Source organism: Phoenix dactylifera, chromosome 16, assembly GCF_051530095.1.
Source record: "Phoenix dactylifera cultivar Ajwa chromosome 16, Ajwa_hap1_PhDact_Kaust_v1.1, whole genome shotgun sequence".
Taxonomy (NCBI): domain Eukaryota; kingdom Viridiplantae; phylum Streptophyta; class Magnoliopsida; order Arecales; family Arecaceae; genus Phoenix; species Phoenix dactylifera.
The window spans coordinates 20,086,718-20,107,232 of record NC_143205.1 but is presented as its reverse complement, the minus strand read 5'-3'; the positions used below and the strand labels follow the sequence as shown (position 1 = coordinate 20,107,232).

At 38.5% G+C, this 20,515-nt stretch overlaps 3 protein-coding genes across 10 annotated transcripts; 2 read left to right on the top strand and 1 right to left on the bottom strand.

The window, feature by feature from the left end:
• Positions 1 to 154: 154 nt before the first annotated feature.
• On the bottom strand, positions 155 to 5,852 carry LOC103716425 (uncharacterized). 8 transcript variants are annotated; one of them, XM_039115125.3, is made up of 10 exons: positions 5,617 to 5,848; positions 5,443 to 5,521; positions 4,487 to 4,880; positions 4,028 to 4,415; positions 3,796 to 3,937; positions 2,800 to 2,891; positions 2,085 to 2,208; positions 1,067 to 1,178; positions 667 to 712; positions 155 to 559 (listed from the first exon to the last, which is right to left on the bottom strand). In XM_039115125.3, the coding sequence occupies exons 3-8, from the start codon at positions 4,497 to 4,499 to the stop codon at positions 1,068 to 1,070; spliced, it is 870 nt and encodes a 289-aa protein (XP_038971053.1). In that variant the 5' UTR covers positions 4,500 to 4,880; positions 5,443 to 5,521; positions 5,617 to 5,848; the 3' UTR covers positions 155 to 559; positions 667 to 712; position 1,067. The 8 variants fall into 8 exon arrangements, with proteins under 8 accessions (XP_038971053.1, XP_038971054.1, XP_017701015.1 ...); XM_039115126.3 differs by having other exon boundaries at positions 674 to 712; XM_017845526.5 differs by lacking the exon at positions 667 to 712 and having other exon boundaries at positions 4,487 to 4,607; positions 4,830 to 4,880; positions 5,617 to 5,846.
• Positions 5,853 to 6,922: 1,070 nt separating this feature from the next.
• On the top strand, positions 6,923 to 14,634 carry LOC103716417 (pyruvate kinase, cytosolic isozyme). The gene is made up of 3 exons (XM_008804402.5): positions 6,923 to 7,457; positions 12,668 to 13,129; positions 13,586 to 14,634. Exons 1-3 carry the CDS (start codon positions 7,200 to 7,202, stop codon positions 14,396 to 14,398), a joined length of 1,533 nt encoding a protein of 510 aa, XP_008802624.1. The 5' UTR covers positions 6,923 to 7,199; the 3' UTR covers positions 14,399 to 14,634.
• Positions 14,635 to 15,508: 874 nt separating this feature from the next.
• On the top strand, positions 15,509 to 18,881 carry LOC148699794 (uncharacterized). Its single transcript, XM_088713087.2, has one exon. It carries the CDS (start codon positions 16,336 to 16,338, stop codon positions 18,832 to 18,834), a length of 2,499 nt encoding a protein of 832 aa, XP_088569213.2. The 5' UTR covers positions 15,509 to 16,335; the 3' UTR covers positions 18,835 to 18,881.
• The last annotated feature ends 1,634 nt before the right edge of the window (positions 18,882 to 20,515 follow it).

The following is a 20,515-nucleotide window of genomic DNA, read 5'->3' as shown; positions in this document are numbered from 1 at the left end:
ACAGCGGGCTAGAGAGAGGAAGACGGCGAACTGGGATGGGAAACGGGCATTTCTGTCTCTACAATTTGTAGTCAGCTTTGTGAAGTTCAACAGGCATCTCTGTTTAGGACAGCAGGAGGAAAGAGTAATATGGTGTGCCCAAATGCCAAAGACGTCAGATTTAATATATATATATATATATATATTCATATGGGCAATATTCTTTACAGATAAACTACACAGATGGATCTCTTCCATTACTAGAACGTAGGGAGATTTATATACATGAACCCGAGATGGATGCAAGTTTAGTGGCCTGCCAGTGCGCGCGCGCTTGATTGCTAGCTCCATTCCATGCAAAGAATATTGAAAGGCCCTCGGCAGCAAGTGTGAGCAACCTCGAGTTTGATGGTCCTCCATCAAAATGTCATTCTGTTGGCACGCAAAAGGAACAAACTGAACAAGACGACTGGCCTCAGAAACCCTACTCCATCCTGTATCTTGCAGAATGTTCTGGCTTGCATCTACACCCTCTACAAACGTAGCAATCTCATTCCTGCAATCAAGGAGCGAGGAATGCCTGCAATGGTTAAACAAGCAACGACATCATTAGAAATGTACAAAAACAAAACTTGCAGATGCGACAAAAGAAAAGGATGCTTCATGTCCAAAAGGGAGGGGAAATACTAGGCACCATCGACAGAAACTTATCCATGTGGTAATGCCCCCAACTCTGTAACACAAGACTCGAATAAATCAACTTATTCATCATTTTGATTTAGTTTGTAAAACTCAAGTTGTCATTAAATCTACATAAATTCAAGAGTCTAGCCTTCTGTATCCAGGTAACATGAGTTTAATTTATAATTCTAGCCATCGCTGAATCTCTGCAAGTTCATCGAAATGACCAAGTGATGGCTCTGTGTTTGGGTGATGAACTTCAGATATGAACAATAGATTGAAACCTAAAGAGTAATTACTAATATTCAGAAAACTGCTCATACGATTGGTTCTTATTTTGTTGGTATAGTAAGTCTCAGTTATATTGCACTAGGGGAGGTTAACTGCACTCTCCACTGGATGTTACCTTATGAAGTTGCAACTTCAGACAATTTGTATAATCCAGGCGATCCTGATACAATATAGCCAAAGTAGGCAGTAATTCCTTTAGTGTAGCCTTGTACATGGCTTTCTTCAATCTGTGTACAGAAAGTTGTTACATATCAAAACAAGGACATCTATATTTAGTTAGACAACAATTGAAGCAAGATATGTAAAGCAGTGCAAAAACAAAAGTTAATAACTAAAGTCAGGTAGGAAATGCATGTTGTTTTCATGTTCCAAGTAGTCATACACCCTATAGCGAGAGAGGTAGATTCCAAAGAAAAATATGCAAGATGAGAACCAGATAAATAACAGGTAGGTAGTTAGAATGGAAGATAGGCTAGTTTATGATAGGCTACGTTCAAACTTCAAAATATGATGACGGCACATTAAATGGCCCTTACAGGGAAATAAAAAGCTTCCATGAAGGATTTTCTTCTCCATGGTTTTCAGTTTCTTCACCCATGTAAGTATGAAAAATAAGCTTATATAATTAACGGTGCAGCTAAACTTCCATTTTAAAAAAAAAAAATTATATTTCAGTGAAAGAGTCGATGTTAGTCTTAAAACTTTCTTCATCCAATATGCAAAAAAAAGATATATAGCAGAAGCTACCTTCCATTACAACAAAAATTTATGGTAAGAAATGGTCCTTTAGCAAGAATTGGAACTTATACAGGAGTGTGGTGTACAAAGATGTACTCCTTTTTTCTCAGGGGAAGGAAAAACAAGAAGGCCGACAAACCCTTTCCTGAACAGGGAATTGCAAGGTAACATAATTACTTGAGAATTTATGTACACTGATCTTCTTTGAAAGCAACAAAAGTGAAGTTGTGCTTGAAGTTTCCATTGGTTTTATAATAGTGAACCATGTACAAGCAGATGCATATTTGATGTTTCATGCGCGTAGCACATGCCAAATAGTCGTATAACAGAATAAAAGGTAACACAAAGAAAGATTGTGACACCAAGTAAAAATATTAAAAAATTATGAGAAATACCTCAAAATTAAGGGGAGGGGAAGACAACCAGGAAAGCTCTTCCACTTGGTTTATGTCCACATTGCGCGGCAAAAACATGATAATATTAGGTGTTATTTTCTGAGCAACTTGAAAGATGGAATATCTACATATAACACAGCTATTAGTTTCAGGTAAAGGTGGAATAAACTTTCAGATCTTTTCATATCATAGTCATTGACATTCACGGACACCAACTATGAAGTGTAGTTCAAGAGTAAGTAGTAGTTCTACATAGAGTACACTTGTGGCTAAAAGACAAGGGCTATTCTTTCAAGCAAAATTTGATTGCAATAATCTGTCTCTCAAATGGCATCTTGAGTAAAGAATGACCGAATAAAAACATGGTGATGCAGGACAGGGAAAAAGAGGGAGAAAGAGAGAAGAAGGACCACATAGATCTAATTTTTGGATGCATATCAAACATCTACAAGAACATTAAGGAATTCATTTCATAATCCACTGAGATCTCTAAATTGTGCCTGATGATAGGATACAAGAAAGCGGGGTGATTCATTTCTAATATATTCACCACATGTTAACCAGAGACCACAGTCCATGCTCTAAAAGCTACATGTAAAATGAACCATGAATCAATGTACTCTCCTAAATTGCAGTTTCATATGGCTGTGTCATCTTCAGAAAAAGTAATTGTAAAAGGAAGAAAACATCAGTTTGAGGAAGAAAAAGCACATACCCATCTCTTGGCTTGAGCAAATCAAGAGTGAAATTCTGAATTTTATTATATGATGGGCCTCCCCATGGTGGTGAAAGGAACACGACATCAGCCTGATAAATGGAGACAATCAGCTGAAATTGGAATGAAACTATCCTCTCATTCATGGTTGTTGGCATTCTAGGAAAAGTACTGCTTTGCATACCCAGAAAGAGCACCAAACCAGGTTTTTATGTGCTATATAGAGGGTAGGTGGTTCATGAAGGGCTTTATTGCCCATTTTATCCATAGTTGTTCACAAAAAAAGGTCAGGGTACACTAAGGGGCGCACAAAACATTTTCCTTCTAGAAATTTGAAGTATAACTTTTATCATCACTTAATTATTTCTACAATAACACCCTCCACAGAAATAATGCAACTAGGCTCCATCCCAACACCTCTGGTCGAAGTTGCGTCCGCGCATACGCAAGAACATGACGGCATTCATCGGTTTGGTCGAGCTCACTCTCGTTCAGGGGACTCCCGTCGTGTTGTGCCCAATTGCCTTCTGGTACATCGTACATAGCGGTGCTCCACTTTTGGCGGCCTTATGACAACCCCTCCTTCGCGCATGCTAGGGCTAGAAGGCTCCACACGCTAGGAAGGGGTGTGTTGTGTCCGGCGGTCGTGACCGTGTCAGCATGAGCTGTGATCTGGGGTGTCTACCCAATTTAGGCTCAGCCACAACTCCAGCATTATTAGAAGATGCCATACCAATCAACTACTTCTACACATAATCAATGGAAAGGGAAGAGAAACTCCACTCCCTCCAAAATTCAGAAAAAAAATCATAGAAAATTAAATATACCATCTCATGAATATCAAGTTAATTGCACTTCTCTTCTCTAGTCTCACAGGAAAAATATATCTTTTCTAGAATTCTATTGGAATAAAATTTTGGTGGGGTGTGGTGGGGGAAGGGAGGGAGAGATAGAGAGAGAGAGAGAGGAAGAAAAGAATGATGATGGGGGGCATACCTTCAGAAAGGGTGCAAGTTGGAAGAAGTCCCCGACAATGAAATCAATGTTATCCTCCACCCCATAAATCTTAGCATTATTGATTGCATATCCTATTTTCCATGGATCAATGTCTATGGCAACCACGTGACATCCCCTAATTCTCAAAAAATTAAGCATGGAAAAATCTCATAATTAAAAAATAGTTTCCTACATATCCAAATTCCTTTTGTTTTGAAAAGAATGGTCTTACTTTAAGGCAAACTGGATGGCGTTGCCACCGACGCCAGAGAAGCAATCAATTACAATGGTGCCACTGCCGGCCCGGGCAGCATGGGTGGCAGCAATCTCTTCAGGTGTGGCTGAGAACCAGCCCTCCTCGTCCATTTGAATGCCATCATCATATCGAGAGAAGAGGGAGTATCGTTGATGCCAATATTTGGCTATGTTGGTGGTGATGAGGCCCTGCTTTGGGATAAGTGTTTTGCAAGGGCCTTGCTTTATCCGATGCTTCCGTTTCTTTCGGTTCAAAAGTGATGGTGGTGTTTTGGTCTTGTCTGCATTGGTCCTTCTTAGATTTTGATCTATTGAGCATGGAAATGTCGTCAATTCTGAAGTTTCCAGGACAGCAAGCTCAATATCTGCAATGTCTGTTGTGTCAGACACTCATTTGGTTACATGATGCTGTAAACTTCAAACTGCATAACTCTACCTTCTGATTGCATACTTCAAAGAAGGGTTGATTATGTAATTTCAGAACAGATTCACCTCAAGATACAGCAATTCAAAACTCTAACATGGATTTTAGGTGCAATATCATGAATAGACCTGAACTGAGTGAAAAAGAACTCAATTTTAGTTAGGTAAGTGAAAAAATAAATGATGAAGTAATATTTGAATACTTATTTTCCACTACAATTACTTATAGTATTGACAGTTGAAGCTCTAAACGGGTATAGTATTCCTATCAATATTTTCGGGATACTGAAAATCTCCTTTATAATATTCACACTTCAAAATTGTAGGAATTGCTGGATCAAGTGGCCTTGCCGGACCTTCCTATTTTTTTCCTTTCCCCTTTGCCCACTTCTCACAGCTTCCCAACCCTGTTAGGCATATCAAACAGACAATGAAAGCAAGGCATCAATATTCATATTAAAGCATTTATAAAATAATTTTAATGATGATTTTGAGAAACATGATACTGCAAACACCAAGAGACAGACTGCCTGTGCACTGCAGAAACATTGAATCATGGATTGAACCAAAAAACGGCATGGTTTGTACTCCCAGAGAAACAAATTTCAAAATGCAATTTATTCATAAAACAGTAAATCCACGTTGAAATCAAATCCAACTACGTCTTACATCTGTATTCCCACTTTCCACTATAAAATATTCTCTCAAATATGCTTAAATAGTGACAAGTGTCTGAGGTAGCACACATGAAATTGTTCTCTAGTGTTTTGAGATGCTTTCATATAAAAGTTAGAATTTTTTTTTATTTTTCACATAAAATTAGCCCAACCTATGTTCCTCGATTACCAACAGAACACAAAGCACTTAATAGCAACAAGTTCTTAGAGTAAATACTTCTAAATATGTGATCAAAGCTCATGACTACTTAATCTCAAAGAAATTTAGAAAATAAATAAACAACGAGCATACCTTCAGAAATGCTGTGAATCAGAAGAAGCCGACTACCAAATATCAACCTCAAATCCTACTTTCCTGGATCGATGCCTCTCTAAAAGATTGTGAGGAAGGAGGGGAAAAATCAAAAATTGAAGCATAATCTTATAAAAATTTACCTTCTTTTTTATATTAAACTGGAAGACTTACCTTTAAGGCGAACTGGAAGATATCTACGGCCGACGCCGGTGAATCCACAACGACGGCTCCGCCGCCGGCGAACTCCCGCTTGCCACTTAGAATTCGCGAAAGAAACCGCTCTAACGAGGGGGGAATAACCCCGGGCCGTTAGGGTTTAAGAACTCGACAAAGGGGGAACTCGAGGAGGGCGGTGATTTATAAAACTTAGAAACCTAATATGGGCTTTAATAAAATAATCCCGATTGACGGAAGTTTGAACTGGTTCCTGCAGCTGCCGGAGTCCGGACTAGCTCAAATTAAAGGCTTAAGAATAATCACGTATCAAAGCCCCTTACCATAATCTCATCACATAGATTTGAAATCCTTGTAGCCCGCGCTACTGGTGAAAATGAGTCGGTTCCAATCTATTTTGATTTTCGAATCTATTTGAATATTAATAAAAGTTTAAGAATTTGATTAATATCAAATATTTAATTTTATTTACAACTTTATTTAATTTTATATAGTGGCATAATTTTTTTAAAAAAATAAGTAATTATATTAATATATTATTAACATAATTTATACCCATTTAGTAATATTTTTAATTATATAGTCATGAAACTTAATATTCCAATTTGCATCCTTATTAATATTCTTATTTCTGGTATTTGATTTCCATATATATTCATCAAACAAAATAAATATAAATAACTTGATTTCAATCATTCACAGTATGCCAAAAATAATTCATTGTTACTCGAGATTGTTACACACACACACTAAACCTAGACAGTTGATGTACCTAAGAGATTGTATAAATAGCTGTGATTCTCCAAGAACCTCTAATCCAACTTTTAAAGCAAATAAAAATCAAAAAATAAAATACCGAAAAAAGACTAAGGTCTAAAGAAAATACTAAGAAGTAAAGCCTAGATTGTTTGGGAAGCATAATTTGCAGATCCATGGAAGTAGAATTGCCATTATATATCAAGACAAATCTTTCTCATTAAGTTTGATAGCTGAGTCATTACATTAAATTTGAATTTTGAAATAGCCGATATTTGGAGCGTCAAAACTAGCTCCTATGCGAGTAATCCAAGTTTCTTTATCACCAGATGTGACATCATGCTGGGGTTATGCACAGATCATATTGCCCACGCCCATTTTACGAGCGGCCGCGGTCAATTAACCAAATCAGCGGGTCCGCACTCGGTTTGCGACTTCGGGTTCGGACCTCAACGCTTTGAGTGCGGGAAGCATATCCCCCGAATAATCCGCCTCCGAATCCAATCCCGAGTTTTCTTCCCAAGGAGATCCGACAGGGAAACGACCCTGTGGGAAACGAAATATCCGGGGTTTAGGTCCTGGTCGCGACTCGCGACCACTCAAATCCCACGGAAATCCGCCGCCCGCGTGGTAAGACCTTCTAGAACAGAACAAAAGAAGGAAGTTCTTTTTAAAAACCCCATCGTTTCGATTTCTCTCAGCTTAAAATCCAATCCCAGATCTATTGCCTTCGAATCGCTCAAAACCCTGCTCCTCCAATCTTTCTGTGAGAGCTTCCAGTCTAAAGTCCCTGTGAGGGATTAGGATTTTTGGTGATCGGAAGGATGGCGAACATCGACATAGAGGGGATCTTGAAGGAGCTGCCGAACGATGGCCGGGTGCCAAAGACGAAGATCGTGTGCACGCTGGGCCCTGCGTCGAGGTCGGTGCCGATGCTGGAGAAGCTGCTGAGGGCGGGGATGAACGTGGCGAGGTTCAATTTTAGCCATGGGAGCCACGAATACCATCAGGAGACGCTCGATAATCTCAGGATCGCCATGCAGAGCACCCGGATTCTCTGCGCCGTCATGCTTGACACGAAGGTTTGATTTTGGTCCTCGAGATGCTGTCATGTCCTTTGACTGATCGATTTGTATGCTTTTCTGTTTCAAATTGGGAAACTTTGAAACTGTAGATTCGTACTTGGAAAAGATTTAATACGTCCAATTCTGTAGAAATAGCTCGAGGGAAGAAAAACGAGGTCCTTGATTGTAAAGTTTTTTTTTTAAGTTATTATTGCTGTTTTAAACACTGGATGGTACTATAGCAGTTCAAATATACGTCAATTCAATTAATAGTGATTTGCAGCATCCTGTTGCTGATTGAACACGGAGGTTTTTTTTTTTTGCTCCTCTTCTTCTTGGGTTCTAGTGAGATTAGACTGGTATCTACTTAGATAGAAGTATCATGCTAGACTTGCTAGTAGGGTGATATCATGATCTCTATTGATTGAATAAATCTAAACTCGCTAACTATAATTCGGGCCATCACCATAGTCCTTGGAATTGATCCTGGGAAATATTTAATTGGCGAATCTGAAATATATTTTGAATATGCTCTGTTGGGCCTCGGTTATAGTCAGTACTTTTTAATATCTGGACTGCAGGTATTTGCATGATGTGCCTTTTCTCGGGCTTTTGATTTCAAGACCATTATGTTGGGGATTTCATCTTTTCTGGCAGGGTTTGTGCTGCTGGGATTGCACAAATGACGTGTCTTTTGGACTATCTCATCATTTTCAAAAATGTGAAAGTCATAATTTACTCAATATACTAAACGTAGTATTTGCAGACTGTAAGTTTGATAAATATGTACTTTTGTCCTGCAAATCATGCTAAGTTGTAAAGATTAATCTGGTCATGGTCAATTTGGCAAGGTTGAAGAGGTCTAGTTTATTTAGGCACTTACTTGGGTTCTGGGATTCATATGGAGCTTACTTACTGAGGTAAAGCAGTTATTCCAATTTTACCTGTGAAGAAGTCAGCCGGATGAATGAGATGGAAGATGATATGTAGGGCCAAGGAAGAGATTTTAAATGGTAAGCTTGTTGAATAATGTGACCCTCATTCTTCTGGGACTATGAATTTTGAGATGTGTCGCTGAGTAAGGTGATGAGTTTGGTCTCTTCACCTTCCACTCAGGACTCAACCTTGGAAAAAAGATCTTAACTATGATAATATGAGCATAATTAATTGCTTGTAGGTCAGTGCGGTGTGTGACCTTTGTTTGGTATGATATTGATTGGTCTCATTTCTTCAATTTGAATTCCTGCATTTAATGTAGAGAATGCTGTCTAGGATTTTGGATTGATGTACTGCATGCTGGTGATATGCTGGCCTTGCATGAGTCGGTACATTCTTTGCCATGCCGGTGCTCAGAGAAATAATAGGAGGGACATTGTATCACTGTACTACAGGGTTAAGAACATGTAGGGGCATATGTTATAGAAAAAACCTCATGGTATTGTCTAGGAAACAACCTAAACATAGTATGAGAGGCCAGTGGCTGGAGAAATAGTGTTGATGCATTTTATCTTCTGCTCCTTATAGGAATGTTCTCTCTGTACGACTGATTTCAGATTGTATTCGTTTCTAGTCTGTGCAGGTATTGTATATTATGTCTGATTAGATGTCTTTGTGATCTTCTTTATTTTTGCATATTTTATTTTGTTGTATCATATTCAATTCTATTTTATAGGGGCTTTTGAGTTCCTTTCTTTTGCTTTTAGTTTTGACTAGGTATTTCAAGAAATATATTCTCCCATTTCTTAAAAAGAATTAGCTAAGCTTCCCAAATCCTATTATTTTCAGTTAGAATTAAAGGATAACTATATTCTCTGACTTTTTTTTTGCTTTAGCAGCAAATGAAATTCAAAATAATTCTCCGTTGGAGTCATTATAATTGCAGTTTTGTGTGCTACTCACCAATATTCTTCCCTTTTTTACAACCTTTTGCATACATTCTCTCATTTGTGACTACCTCTGATCTATGCTCCTCATATTACCTCAAGTTCCTTTAGTTAAAGAAATTTAGCACCCTGACTAGCATGGGTCTTAATTCCTTTCCTGTATAGATTGTTAGGGCTCATCACATTCTCTAGAAAAGAAAAATCATAGGCTTCAACAAGTTGAGTCACTTGTAAGCACATCATTTAAGCCTGAATCACAAGAAAAATTCACATTTTCCGTCTATGAGAAGTTTGCAGAATCAGGTATGACATGTGTTGGAGACTCCTTTGTGATACCTGGTCTCTCCTAGGACCATTTTGCAAGACATGAATCAAGTAATGGACGAGGTTTCTCTTTGCGTTATGCTGTTTATTGACAAGTTCTACTGTGGAGTGCTCTTTATTCTCTCTGCTGTGATGACTAGTGATGGTCAGAGGAGCTCTCCTCATGGGGCAGATGTTTTGAAACATGTCATTGCATTGTTGAAATAAGAGGTGGGTGCATTATCTTTTCTTAAGAAGTCAAGTTAGGAGCAACAGTGGGCTTCAGAACTACCATTTCTCCATTGAAAGTGTGCATACAAGTAGAGAGCAAAGTTGCAATTTATTTATTTATTTGTTCACATTTGTAGGATTACTCAATATATTTATTGCATGTCCGAATCACACATTTGTCTTGAAATCCTATACGACATGCCTCAAATATGCATGTCACCTCACTTTACAAAATTCTCTTCCACATAATATTGTATCAGGCAGCCAAAAAGTGCATCTTTGACAGCCATTCTTAGTGCAACTCATGAATCTATAGGAATAATAGAATGAGTGTAATCTAGTTAAAATGAACTATGATGTAATAACCTCTGCATGCATTTACCCTTTTTTTATCCTTCCATACTGACCATATTCCGATCTCTAGCTGTCGATATGGGCAACATGTATTGGTTTCATTTGCAATGAACTGGCCTTGACAGTATCATATAACACCAAAGAACAAGCTGTCATAGTTGGAGAACTAATTGAAAATTTTGGAAATTATTCTCACATCCAATCTCATCAACTTACTTGTCAGCCTGAAACTGATAATTATTAATTTAAGGCCATTTGTTTCCGTCCTTGAGGAAAACTATTTCTGGGGATCCTTAGGCTTGCAACAATGATTCATGATCAGTGCTTTATATAAATGTAGTGGAACCATTTTCATAGATGTCAACAAGGTTTAAAATGCCAAATGTATCATACCTTGCTGCCAATCCTACTGCCCCATATTGTATTCCATATTGACTTGTAGCATTGTAGAGGTGTATTATCTGCTCTGGCAAACCATGAATAGATACGGGGAGCACACTATTCTGCACACTATTTTGCTACATGACTGGTATGCCCCTGTACTGCGAGATGTCAAATGTTCGATGTTGATACTAGGAGTTCTCTTTTTGAAAATTTCAATCAAACACTTACTCTTTAAAGCTTGTTGTGAGCTGATATTTTGATCAATTCTACATCTGATTCTTGTTGATGATCAAACAAGTTCGTGTCTACTGATCCCCTTTTTCAGAGGCCAATTTTCTTCATCAACCTAGATTAGGACACTGTCAACCTTCTGTCTACAAGTTTGAGCTATTGCTCTTTCAAGGTATGACCATTTGCACTATCCTCTTTAAGTAGCCATCTAGATGATTAAAACAGTTACCATACATTTGGTATATCTGGTTAGTTGCTTCAATTCCTGCATCCATGCTTTAGTTTTTGGTATGCTTTTGCATGCCATAACTGCAATTGCAAACTAAGAATAGATATGGGGGTGTGTACTATTTCGCTACATGACCGGTATGCCCCTGTACTGCAAGATGGTCAAATCTTGAATACTGATTCTAGTAGTTTTCTTTTTGAAATTTTCAATCAGCCTCTTACTCTTTAGAGCTTGTTGTGGGCTGACATTTTGATTAATTCCACCTCTGATGCCTGTTGACGATCAAACCAGTTGGTGGCTACCGATCCCTTTTTTCAGAGGCTGGTTTTCTTCACCAACCTAGATGAGGGCACTGTCAACGTTCTGTCTACAAGTTTTAACTGTTGCTCTTTCAATGGTATTGCCATTTGCACTATCCTCTTAAAGTAGTCATCTAAATGATTGAAACAGTTACCATACATTTGGAATATGTGGTTGGTTTCTTCAATTCCTGCATCCATGCTGTAGTCTCTGGTGTGCTTAGTTGCATTATAAGTGTTGTAGACAATAGTTATCATTGGACTCTTGAATATCAGTGTGATGAAACTTGGTCAACAGTCGCTACCTTAACCTTTTCTGGAGGTTGTGCCTTAACAATGAGAAGTTATTTGCCATTCATCCTGTTTAAAATCTGGCTGAAATCTCATTTGATTAAATTTTCATTAAAAGGTGGATTAGGGTCTATATAAAGGTAAAGAAGGGAGGAACTGATTGTTCTTTGTCTTATCTTAGAAGAGATATTCTGTTAGATTAGAAGGGTGGATGCAATGAAAGGAATGCCTTTTTATTTTCAGGGAATCGATCCCAGATTGATTATATTCTGAAGTTTTCTTCAACTCACCAGCCTACTTCTTCTCTTGGAAGATCTAGTCATGTCCTAATTGCAAAGAATATATTTCAACACAATCGATTCCTCGTAGGACTATTGAGTTTCTAGTTGTGATGGGTGATCAGTTTTAGAGGGCCAGAACTAAGATTCGACTCGTAGCTATTATCTTCACTTCTTCATATACTTGGCATAGATGTAGTAAGATGACCAATATCGGGATGAGACCTCATGGTATAGGTTATTTACGGATGCATTGTTACTTGGTGATATGAGAACATGTGTAAACAACTTTGGATACGAAATAAACCTGGCTAAAAAAGACTTAATGCCCCTGCAAAAGGACATGTTTCATCTATGTGGATGGTTGATGAGGCTCCTGCCAGATAGCTGCTAACAAAATTGGGATAGGAGTCACAGGAGTAGATGGTAGAAGAAGATCGAAGAGGATGCAGTGATAAGGAAGGGAAGTTTCACTGGAGTTCATGAATTGTTTTGTAATCCTTTCCTACTTTCACATGTTTTGAGGGCATCTCTTCGTTTATTTCACTGGTGCATTTTCTTGCTTGTTTTCCTATGCAGTGGCGCTCATGTGAACTATCAGAAATATGTTTGATTTATCTTGGTTGGATCTTTCTCTCTGTCTCTAATTAAGATTGCTAGATAAGGCAAGCCATAGTGATTGTTATTACCAGAGCCCTTCCTAGCATTTGCACTCGTTCATACTTTCCTGCTTATATTGTTACAGGGTCCGGAGATCCGTACTGGCTTCTTGAAGGATGGAAAACCTATCCAGCTGAAGGAGGGTCAAGAAATAACAATAAGCACTGATTACAGCATTAAGGGCGATGAGAACATGATTTCCATGAGCTACAAGAAACTTCCTGTAGATTTGAAGCCTGGAAATACCATATTATGCTCGGATGGTACTATAACCCTTACTGTCCTGTCATGTGATCCAGATGCTGGAACTGTGAGATGCCGTTGTCAGAACACTGCTATGTTAGGTGAGAGGAAGAATGTCAATCTGCCAGGTATTGTGGTGGATCTCCCAACACTGACAGAGAAAGATAAAGAAGACATCTTGGGATGGGGTGTTCCCAACAGTATTGATATGATTGCGCTGTCCTTTGTGCGCAAGGGGTCCGATCTTGTTCATGTTCGAGAAGTTCTTGGGCCTCATGCAAAACGCATAAAATTAATGTCAAAGGTATGTATTCACCCCCCCCCCCCCCCCCACCCCCCACCCAAAAAAAAACCATCATGTATGTATATGTCATGCATGTATCTATCATTTATCTCTCATGTATCTATCATTGATCTACTTGTGCATGTATGCCTTTGAGCGTAGGCTATTGTGTATGTAGTTACAAAAATTGCTATGGCACCTTGCTCCTTGAGCAGTTTGTGTAGTTGATTTTCTTAGGACATCACGTATCTACTTATGCATGTCTATGTGTAGGCTATTGTGTATGCAGTTACAAAAATTGTTTTTGCACCTTGCTCCTTGTGCAGTTTGTTTCATTGATTTTGTTAGGACATGCTACACTGATAGTTAATGGTTTTCTACATCTCTGGATTCAGCGATAGAATTTTATATAGTGAACAAGTTCTTCTAAATACTTATATCAGTCTATTTTCTTTTTCTTAATGTTGGTTTGTGTAGGTTGAAAACCAGGAGGGGGTGGTTAACTTTGATGATATCTTGAGGGAGACAGATTTCTTCATGGTTGCTCGTGGTGATCTTGGAATGGAGATACCAGTTGAGAAGATTTTCCTTGCTCAGAAAATGATGATTTACAAATGCAACCTTGTGGGTAAGCCTGTAGTGACTGCCACCCAGATGCTAGAATCTATGATCAAATCCCCTCGCCCAACACGTGCTGAAGCCACTGACGTTGCCAATGCTGTTCTCGATGGCACGGACTGTGTCATGCTCAGTGGTGAAAGTGCAGCTGGAGCCTACCCTGAGCTGGCAGTGAAGATCATGGCTCGGATTTGTGTTGAGGCAGAGTCCTCCCTTGACTATGATGCCATCTTCAAGGAGATGATAAGGTCTGCTCCTCTTCCTATGAGCCCATTGGAGAGCCTTGCATCCTCAGCTGTCCGCACAGCTAACAAGGCCAAGGCTGCACTGATTGTTGTCTTGACACGTGGTGGGACCACTGCCAAGCTAGTGGCCAAGTATCGACCTCGAGTTCCAGTTTTCTCAGTGGTTGTCCCAGTGTTGACAACAGATTCATTTGATTGGACTGTCAGCGACGAAAGCCCAGCTAGGTTAAGCCTTGTTCACAGGGGTCTTATCCCGCTGCTGGCGGAGGGTTCTGCCAAAGCTACTGATTCAGAGTCAACAGAGGTGATACTGAAGGCTGCACTGAAGTGTGCCATGCAGAAGCTGTTGTGCAAACCAGGCGATTCTATTGTTGTTCTGCACCGCATCGGTGTTGCGTCTGTTATAAAGATCTGCATCGTGAAATGAATGATTAATGGATGAAACCAAAAATTTCCATTTATAATGCTGTTTTTGTTTTAATTTGTAGTATATCCTGCAGTCTGCAGGGAAGATCTAATGAGCTGGGTGTTAGAGGAACTCCCATGTCGTTCAGGAGCCTTGTGTTGGTTACTGTATTTCATGATGCAAGCTTTCGGTTGACTATCACCGATTTCTGAGTGTTCTTGAGTAAATGAATAACGAGCTTTGTAATTGAGCTTTCAGTTTGCCGGGAAGATCTTATTATGCATATGAGCTTTGTAATTGAGCAATTTCTGAATGTTCTTGCGAAAAGTATTAGGATTTGTAATTGAGCAATTTCTGAATGTTCATGCAAAAAGATAAATGAGGTTGTTTGTGATTGAGCAAGTATTAGGTGCTTGATTTTAATTGCAGTGCGATTATTGGGGGAGGTATTGGATGCCTAATGGTATTCAGTGCCGGCCCGAGCCCTAGGCGATCGAGGCGGTCGCCTAGGGCCTCGGACCAAAGGAAGGCCTCCGCCTCCGGCCTCCGCCCAGCGAGCTCCTCCAGCGACCAGCGGGCAGCGACAGCGAGCCAGCGACCAGCGGGCAGCGAGCCAGCGACCAACGGTCCTCCGCAACCGGCATCCAGCCTTCCAGGCCAACGGCAACAAGCCCTAGCGTAGCCAACTAGCCCAAGCCCTAGCGTAGCCAACTAGGTAGCCCGTCTTCTCCATCCAACCATCCGCCTGGCACGCCACCGTCTTCTTGCTTCTTAAATCCCAAATAACCAAAGTGGACGGCGTCTTCTTCTTCATCCTTGAGTTCTTAAATCCCTAATCCTCAAGTCACTCAACAGTTCTTCCTTTTCCTTCCCGGCTTTCCGTTCCTCGAATCTCGATAAATCGGTTCTTGAGACTTGACGCCGGCGTCTCTTCTCCAGGTCTGAGGTCTCCTTCTCGTTCTCGGCCCTCCGCGGCTCCGCAGTCCAGCTCCGCCCCTGTTTCCGTTCCGCGGCTCCGCCCCTGTTTCAGGTGAGTTCTCCTTCTCCTTCTGGCTTCTCCAGCAGTCCAGCTCCGCCCCTGTTTCCGTTCCGCGGCTCCGCCCCTGTTTCAGCGGCTCCGTCCCTGTTTTCCGTTTTCCCCTTTGTTTCCGCGGCTCCGCCCCTGGGTGTCTGCCTGTCTGGCAGTCTGGGTCTGGCCGTCTGGGGAGTGGGGATTTCTTACAGTTTGTGGCTTTGTGCCACTGTAATCAATTTGATTATTCTTGTAAGATGGAAATGCATCGATAGCATTGTGTTTCCCCAAAGTATTGCATTCCATTCCCAAATTATGGCCTTTCTTGGCATTCTTGCTATCTTTAGATTCTTGAAGCATTACATTCTGAATTCATCGGTATGCTGTATAGTCAATAGAAATTCACTTTATGATATGTATGAAAGATTTTGAGTCTCAAACTCTTTGATATAGTCCCGTGCAACTTTTTTTATTCTTTTGAGAAGATGATGTCTGTTGTGATTGAAATCTGGCCTGAGGGTAACCACGCACTGGGGAACGGGGGATTTATTAATTATTTTTTGGGCAGAATGTGCCGGCTGCCGGAACTGTGCCGGCAGCCGGCAGCCCGGCACCCATTTCCACTTTACTATTTATATTTCAATGCTATCAAAATTTTTATTGTCGGATTCTTGAAAATAAATTTTATGTCTATTCTTAAAAATTGATAATAGTTTTTCATGTCTAGGGTCTCCATTAAAATTGAGTTCGGCACCGCTTGTTGGGATTTGAGTTCAGAGTTCGTCGTCGAGTCCGGCACCGCTTGTTGGGACTGGAGTTCGTCGTCGAGTCCGGCACCCCTTCTATTGGCATTTCGGGTTTTATCATTTTCAACTCTATTCTATTCTGATTTGTTTGTAGTGATTGTCTTAATTGTTTGGTTTGATAATATTATTTTTGGATTCAAATGTCTAATAGAAAATTTGAATGTGGGTATGAAAAACTCAAAAAGAAAAGAAAAATCGAAAAACTCATTCAATCTCAAAAAGGTGCTTTAGATAGATTTATTGTCACAAATAAACAAAACACTACATCAAGTTCAACTCAAAACGAAATAGAGTTAGAAGATGATATAAAAAGAACGAAACAAATTGAGATTGACAACCAAACAATATCTAGTGAAGAACACAATAAGAAATTAGATGAAGATAGGATAAATAAGGATAGTGTAGAATTTAATGAAACTAGTTCTATTTCTATAAATATATATGATCCTGGTCAATGGAAAAATATTGATACAAAGTTGAGAGATCTATTAGTAGAAAGAGGTCCAATTAGAGATTATGATCTTCATTTTCCTAGGGATGAAAATAATAGACACTTTTCTACTATACATTATATTCGTAAGTTACCTAATGGCGAAAAATATGATAGAAGATGGTTAGTGTATTCAAAGGATTTGGATAGGGTATATTGTTTTTGTTGTAAATTATTTGATTCAAAGTCTAGCACGAGTCAATTAGTCAATGAAGGAAGTAGGGATTGGAAAAATCTAGGTATCAAGCTTAAAAGTCATGAAACAACTAATGAGCATATCATTAGCATGAATAGGTGGATTGATATAGAAGTGAGATTGATAAAAAATAAGACAATTGATAAAAGTCTCCAAGAACAAATAAATCAAGAGAAGGATCATTGGAAAAAAGTTTTATTGAGAATTATTGCTGTTGTAAAAAATCTTGCAAAAAATAATTTAGCATTTCGAGGAAAGAATGAAAAGATCTATCAAAGCAATAACGGAAATTTTCTAAGTTTTATTGAAACGATTGCAGAATTTGATCCAGTAATGCAAGAACATGTTCGACGCATTCAACATGGTGAAATTCACAATCATTATTTAGGTCATAATATTCAAAATGAATTGATTCAAATATTAGCGTCTGAAATTAAAGCTATAATAATTAAAAAGATTAAAGAAGCAAAATACTTTTCTGTAATACTTGATTGCACTCCTGATGCAAGCCATCAGGAACAAATGACCCTAGTTTTAAGATGTGTAGATACTTCAACAAGTCCAGTAAAAGTAGAAGAATATTTTTTAGAATTTTTAGAAGTAGATGATACCTCTGGAAAGGGCCTTTTTAATGAATTTATAAATATAATAGAAAAACATAAACTTGAGGTTAATGATATAAGAGGACAAGGGTATGACAATGGATCTAATATGAAAGGAAAACATCAAGGTGTACAAAAAAGATTATTAGATATAAATCCTAGAGCATTTTACACACCATGTGGATGTCATAACTTGAATTTAGTATTATGTGATACTGCTAACTCATGTCCTAAGGCTATATCTTTTTTTGGAGTAATACAACGAATTTATACCTTATTTTCTTCTTCTACAAAACGATGGAAAATTTTACAAGATAATGTATCTACATTAACTCTTAAACCTTTATCACAAACACGTTGGGAAAGTCGTATTGAAAGTGTCAAAGCAATTAAACATCAAGCTCCTAAAATAAGAGATGCCTTAATTCAATTAGCGGAAACTAGTGAAGATCCTAAAATAAAGAGTGAAGCCATATGTTTAGCTACATATGAGATTGAAAATTTTGAATTCTTATTAGGCATGAATATTTGGTACGATATATTGTTTGCTGTTAACTCAGTTAGTAAGAATTTACAATCTGAAGACATGCATATTGATGTTGCTATAGATCAATTAAAAGGTCTTCTTTCTTATTTAAAAAGTTATAGAGAAAATGGATTTATGAATGCTTTGAATTCATCTAAAGAAATTGCAAATGAAATGGAAATAGAACCTACATTTCGTGAAAAACGTGTGATCCGTAGAAAAAAACAATTTGATGAAAATACTGATGATGAGACAATAAGATCAGCTGAAGAATCTTTTAGAATTGATTACTTTTTATATGTAGTAGATCAAGCTATTTCTTCAATTCAAAGTAGGTTTGAACAATTCACCATATATGAAGATTTTTTTGGTTTTTTGTTTAATTTTAGAAAGTTAAAATCTTTGAATGAAGAGAATTTGAAAAGGTGTTGTCTTAATCTTGAAAACTATTTAAAGCATGGTGAATATTCTGATATTGATGGTCTTGATCTATTTTCAGAGTTAAACGTTTTAAAAGAAATTTTACAAATAGAAACTTGTACCCCTATTGATACTTTAAGTTTTATTAAAAAAACAGATTCTTTTCCAAATGCATGCATTGCTTACAGAATATTGTTAACAATACCTGTAACAGTTGCTTCTGCTGAAAGAAGTTTTTCAAAATTAAAGTTGATAAAATCTTATTTGCGGTCAACTATGTCACAAGAAAAATTAAATGGATTAGCTATATTATCGATTGAAAATAGTATTTTAATGAATCTTGAGTACAAAAGTTTGATTAGCAATTTTGCATCTCAAAAAGCTAGACGGATTATTTTTAAATAAATTTTTAAAATATTTTGCACTTATTAAAATTTATTATTATTATTATTATTATTTAAAAAAAAGGCCTCTCTTAGAAAGTTCGCCTTAGGCCCCCAAATGCATTGAGCCGCCCCTGATGGTATTGAACCATTTTCGAAAACCCTAGCCATCTGCTTGTCAGCTAGCTATCTCCATATTGTGTTAGGTATTTGGAAAGAAGGATGGGATAGCAATATATGCTGTTCTGATACCTCCTTTTTATAATGAATGAAACTACGGTTTGAAAGTCATTATCTTAAATAAAGCATTTTAACTTCTCGTTTTGCCTCTAATTTATATTTTTTTTAACATCTACCTAACTCTAGCGTCTCCTGAGAACCTTTGACATGCATCTGTTTGCAGGTGACACAACCAGGAATTCCAAACCATCGCAGGCTTCACACTTGCGTCCTCGTTCTCTAAATTATCGGTGCATGGCTCGTTAGACATTTACATGCCAAATTCATTTTTTTTTTCTGAGAACAGGGAACACATACAAGAGATCACTTATACTGGCTGATTCAGTGAATGAAATTGGTTATGCTTCCAGACCCCGGTGAGAGTTCAATTTCTGAGTTTCCAACTATCCAATTGAATCGCCTATCCCGTCTATTCAGGTGTGCAACACCGTCACGTTATGGGTGTGACCGATGGGACCAACTCTGGTACATGTTTGGTCTCGTAGTCTCGTTCGATCTCCCATCTTTGTTTGGTGGAATCCATCTAATTAACAGACGGCTGATAAAATTGTAGCACCCTTTATGATTATAATTCACAGTTCGATGCATGCGATGGGGAGCTGAGAACCAATGACTAGTTGATCACGACAGCCTTGATGCATGAATCTGCATTCGATTCGCAACCTCTCATTCGTGGTCATTATAAATCCTCTTATAAGGTTTGGAAAATTTTCTCTTAAATTTTATTCTCATAAAGTAAGAACTAGCTACTTACTATTCCAACCTGGCAATGATTTATTTATTTTTTTTGGTAAAAACAGCAATTTATAAAGCTCTAACGTGAGTACATCCTGCCAAATCACGAGAAAATAAAGAACATAGATAGGAGGGAGCGTCTACTGCTGTAGTCCAAAGGACCTCCCCAGTATACCGAGCAACAAAGGAGGCAACCCAGTATGCAGGCCGATTCGCCTCCCTGACAATGATTTTCAAGACTCGGTATCTACTGTACATCCAAGTGTCCAATGGTCTGGAAAGTTGGTGGAACATAAATTTTGTAAGGGAGCATCGCCTCCCCTCCCCCTCCTCCTCTGCCGCTGCCATCCTCCGGCACCACTCTCTCCCTGCTGCTGCGGCCTGATAGGCATGCAGTGATAATTACCGTTGCTAGTGATAGGCCCACACAGGCGATGATGGTGCTTTTAGTTGTGGTAGAGTATATTATAGGAGAGAGAGAGAGAGAGAAAGAGGGATCAAGAGGAAGAGGAGGAGGAGTGATTCAGTCGGGGATAAAGAAGAATCCCTTTCATCTGTTCAACTTGAATCGCTCAATAACAAATTTAGAAGAAAAAAAATTAAATAGGATTTACATCATCTTTTCTTCCATTGATGATGATAAAACTGAGATATATTATCTTTATTTATAATTGCGAGGTCCGCCCTTTCACAATTTAAGTCAGATTCCTCTTTTCATCTGATAGGAT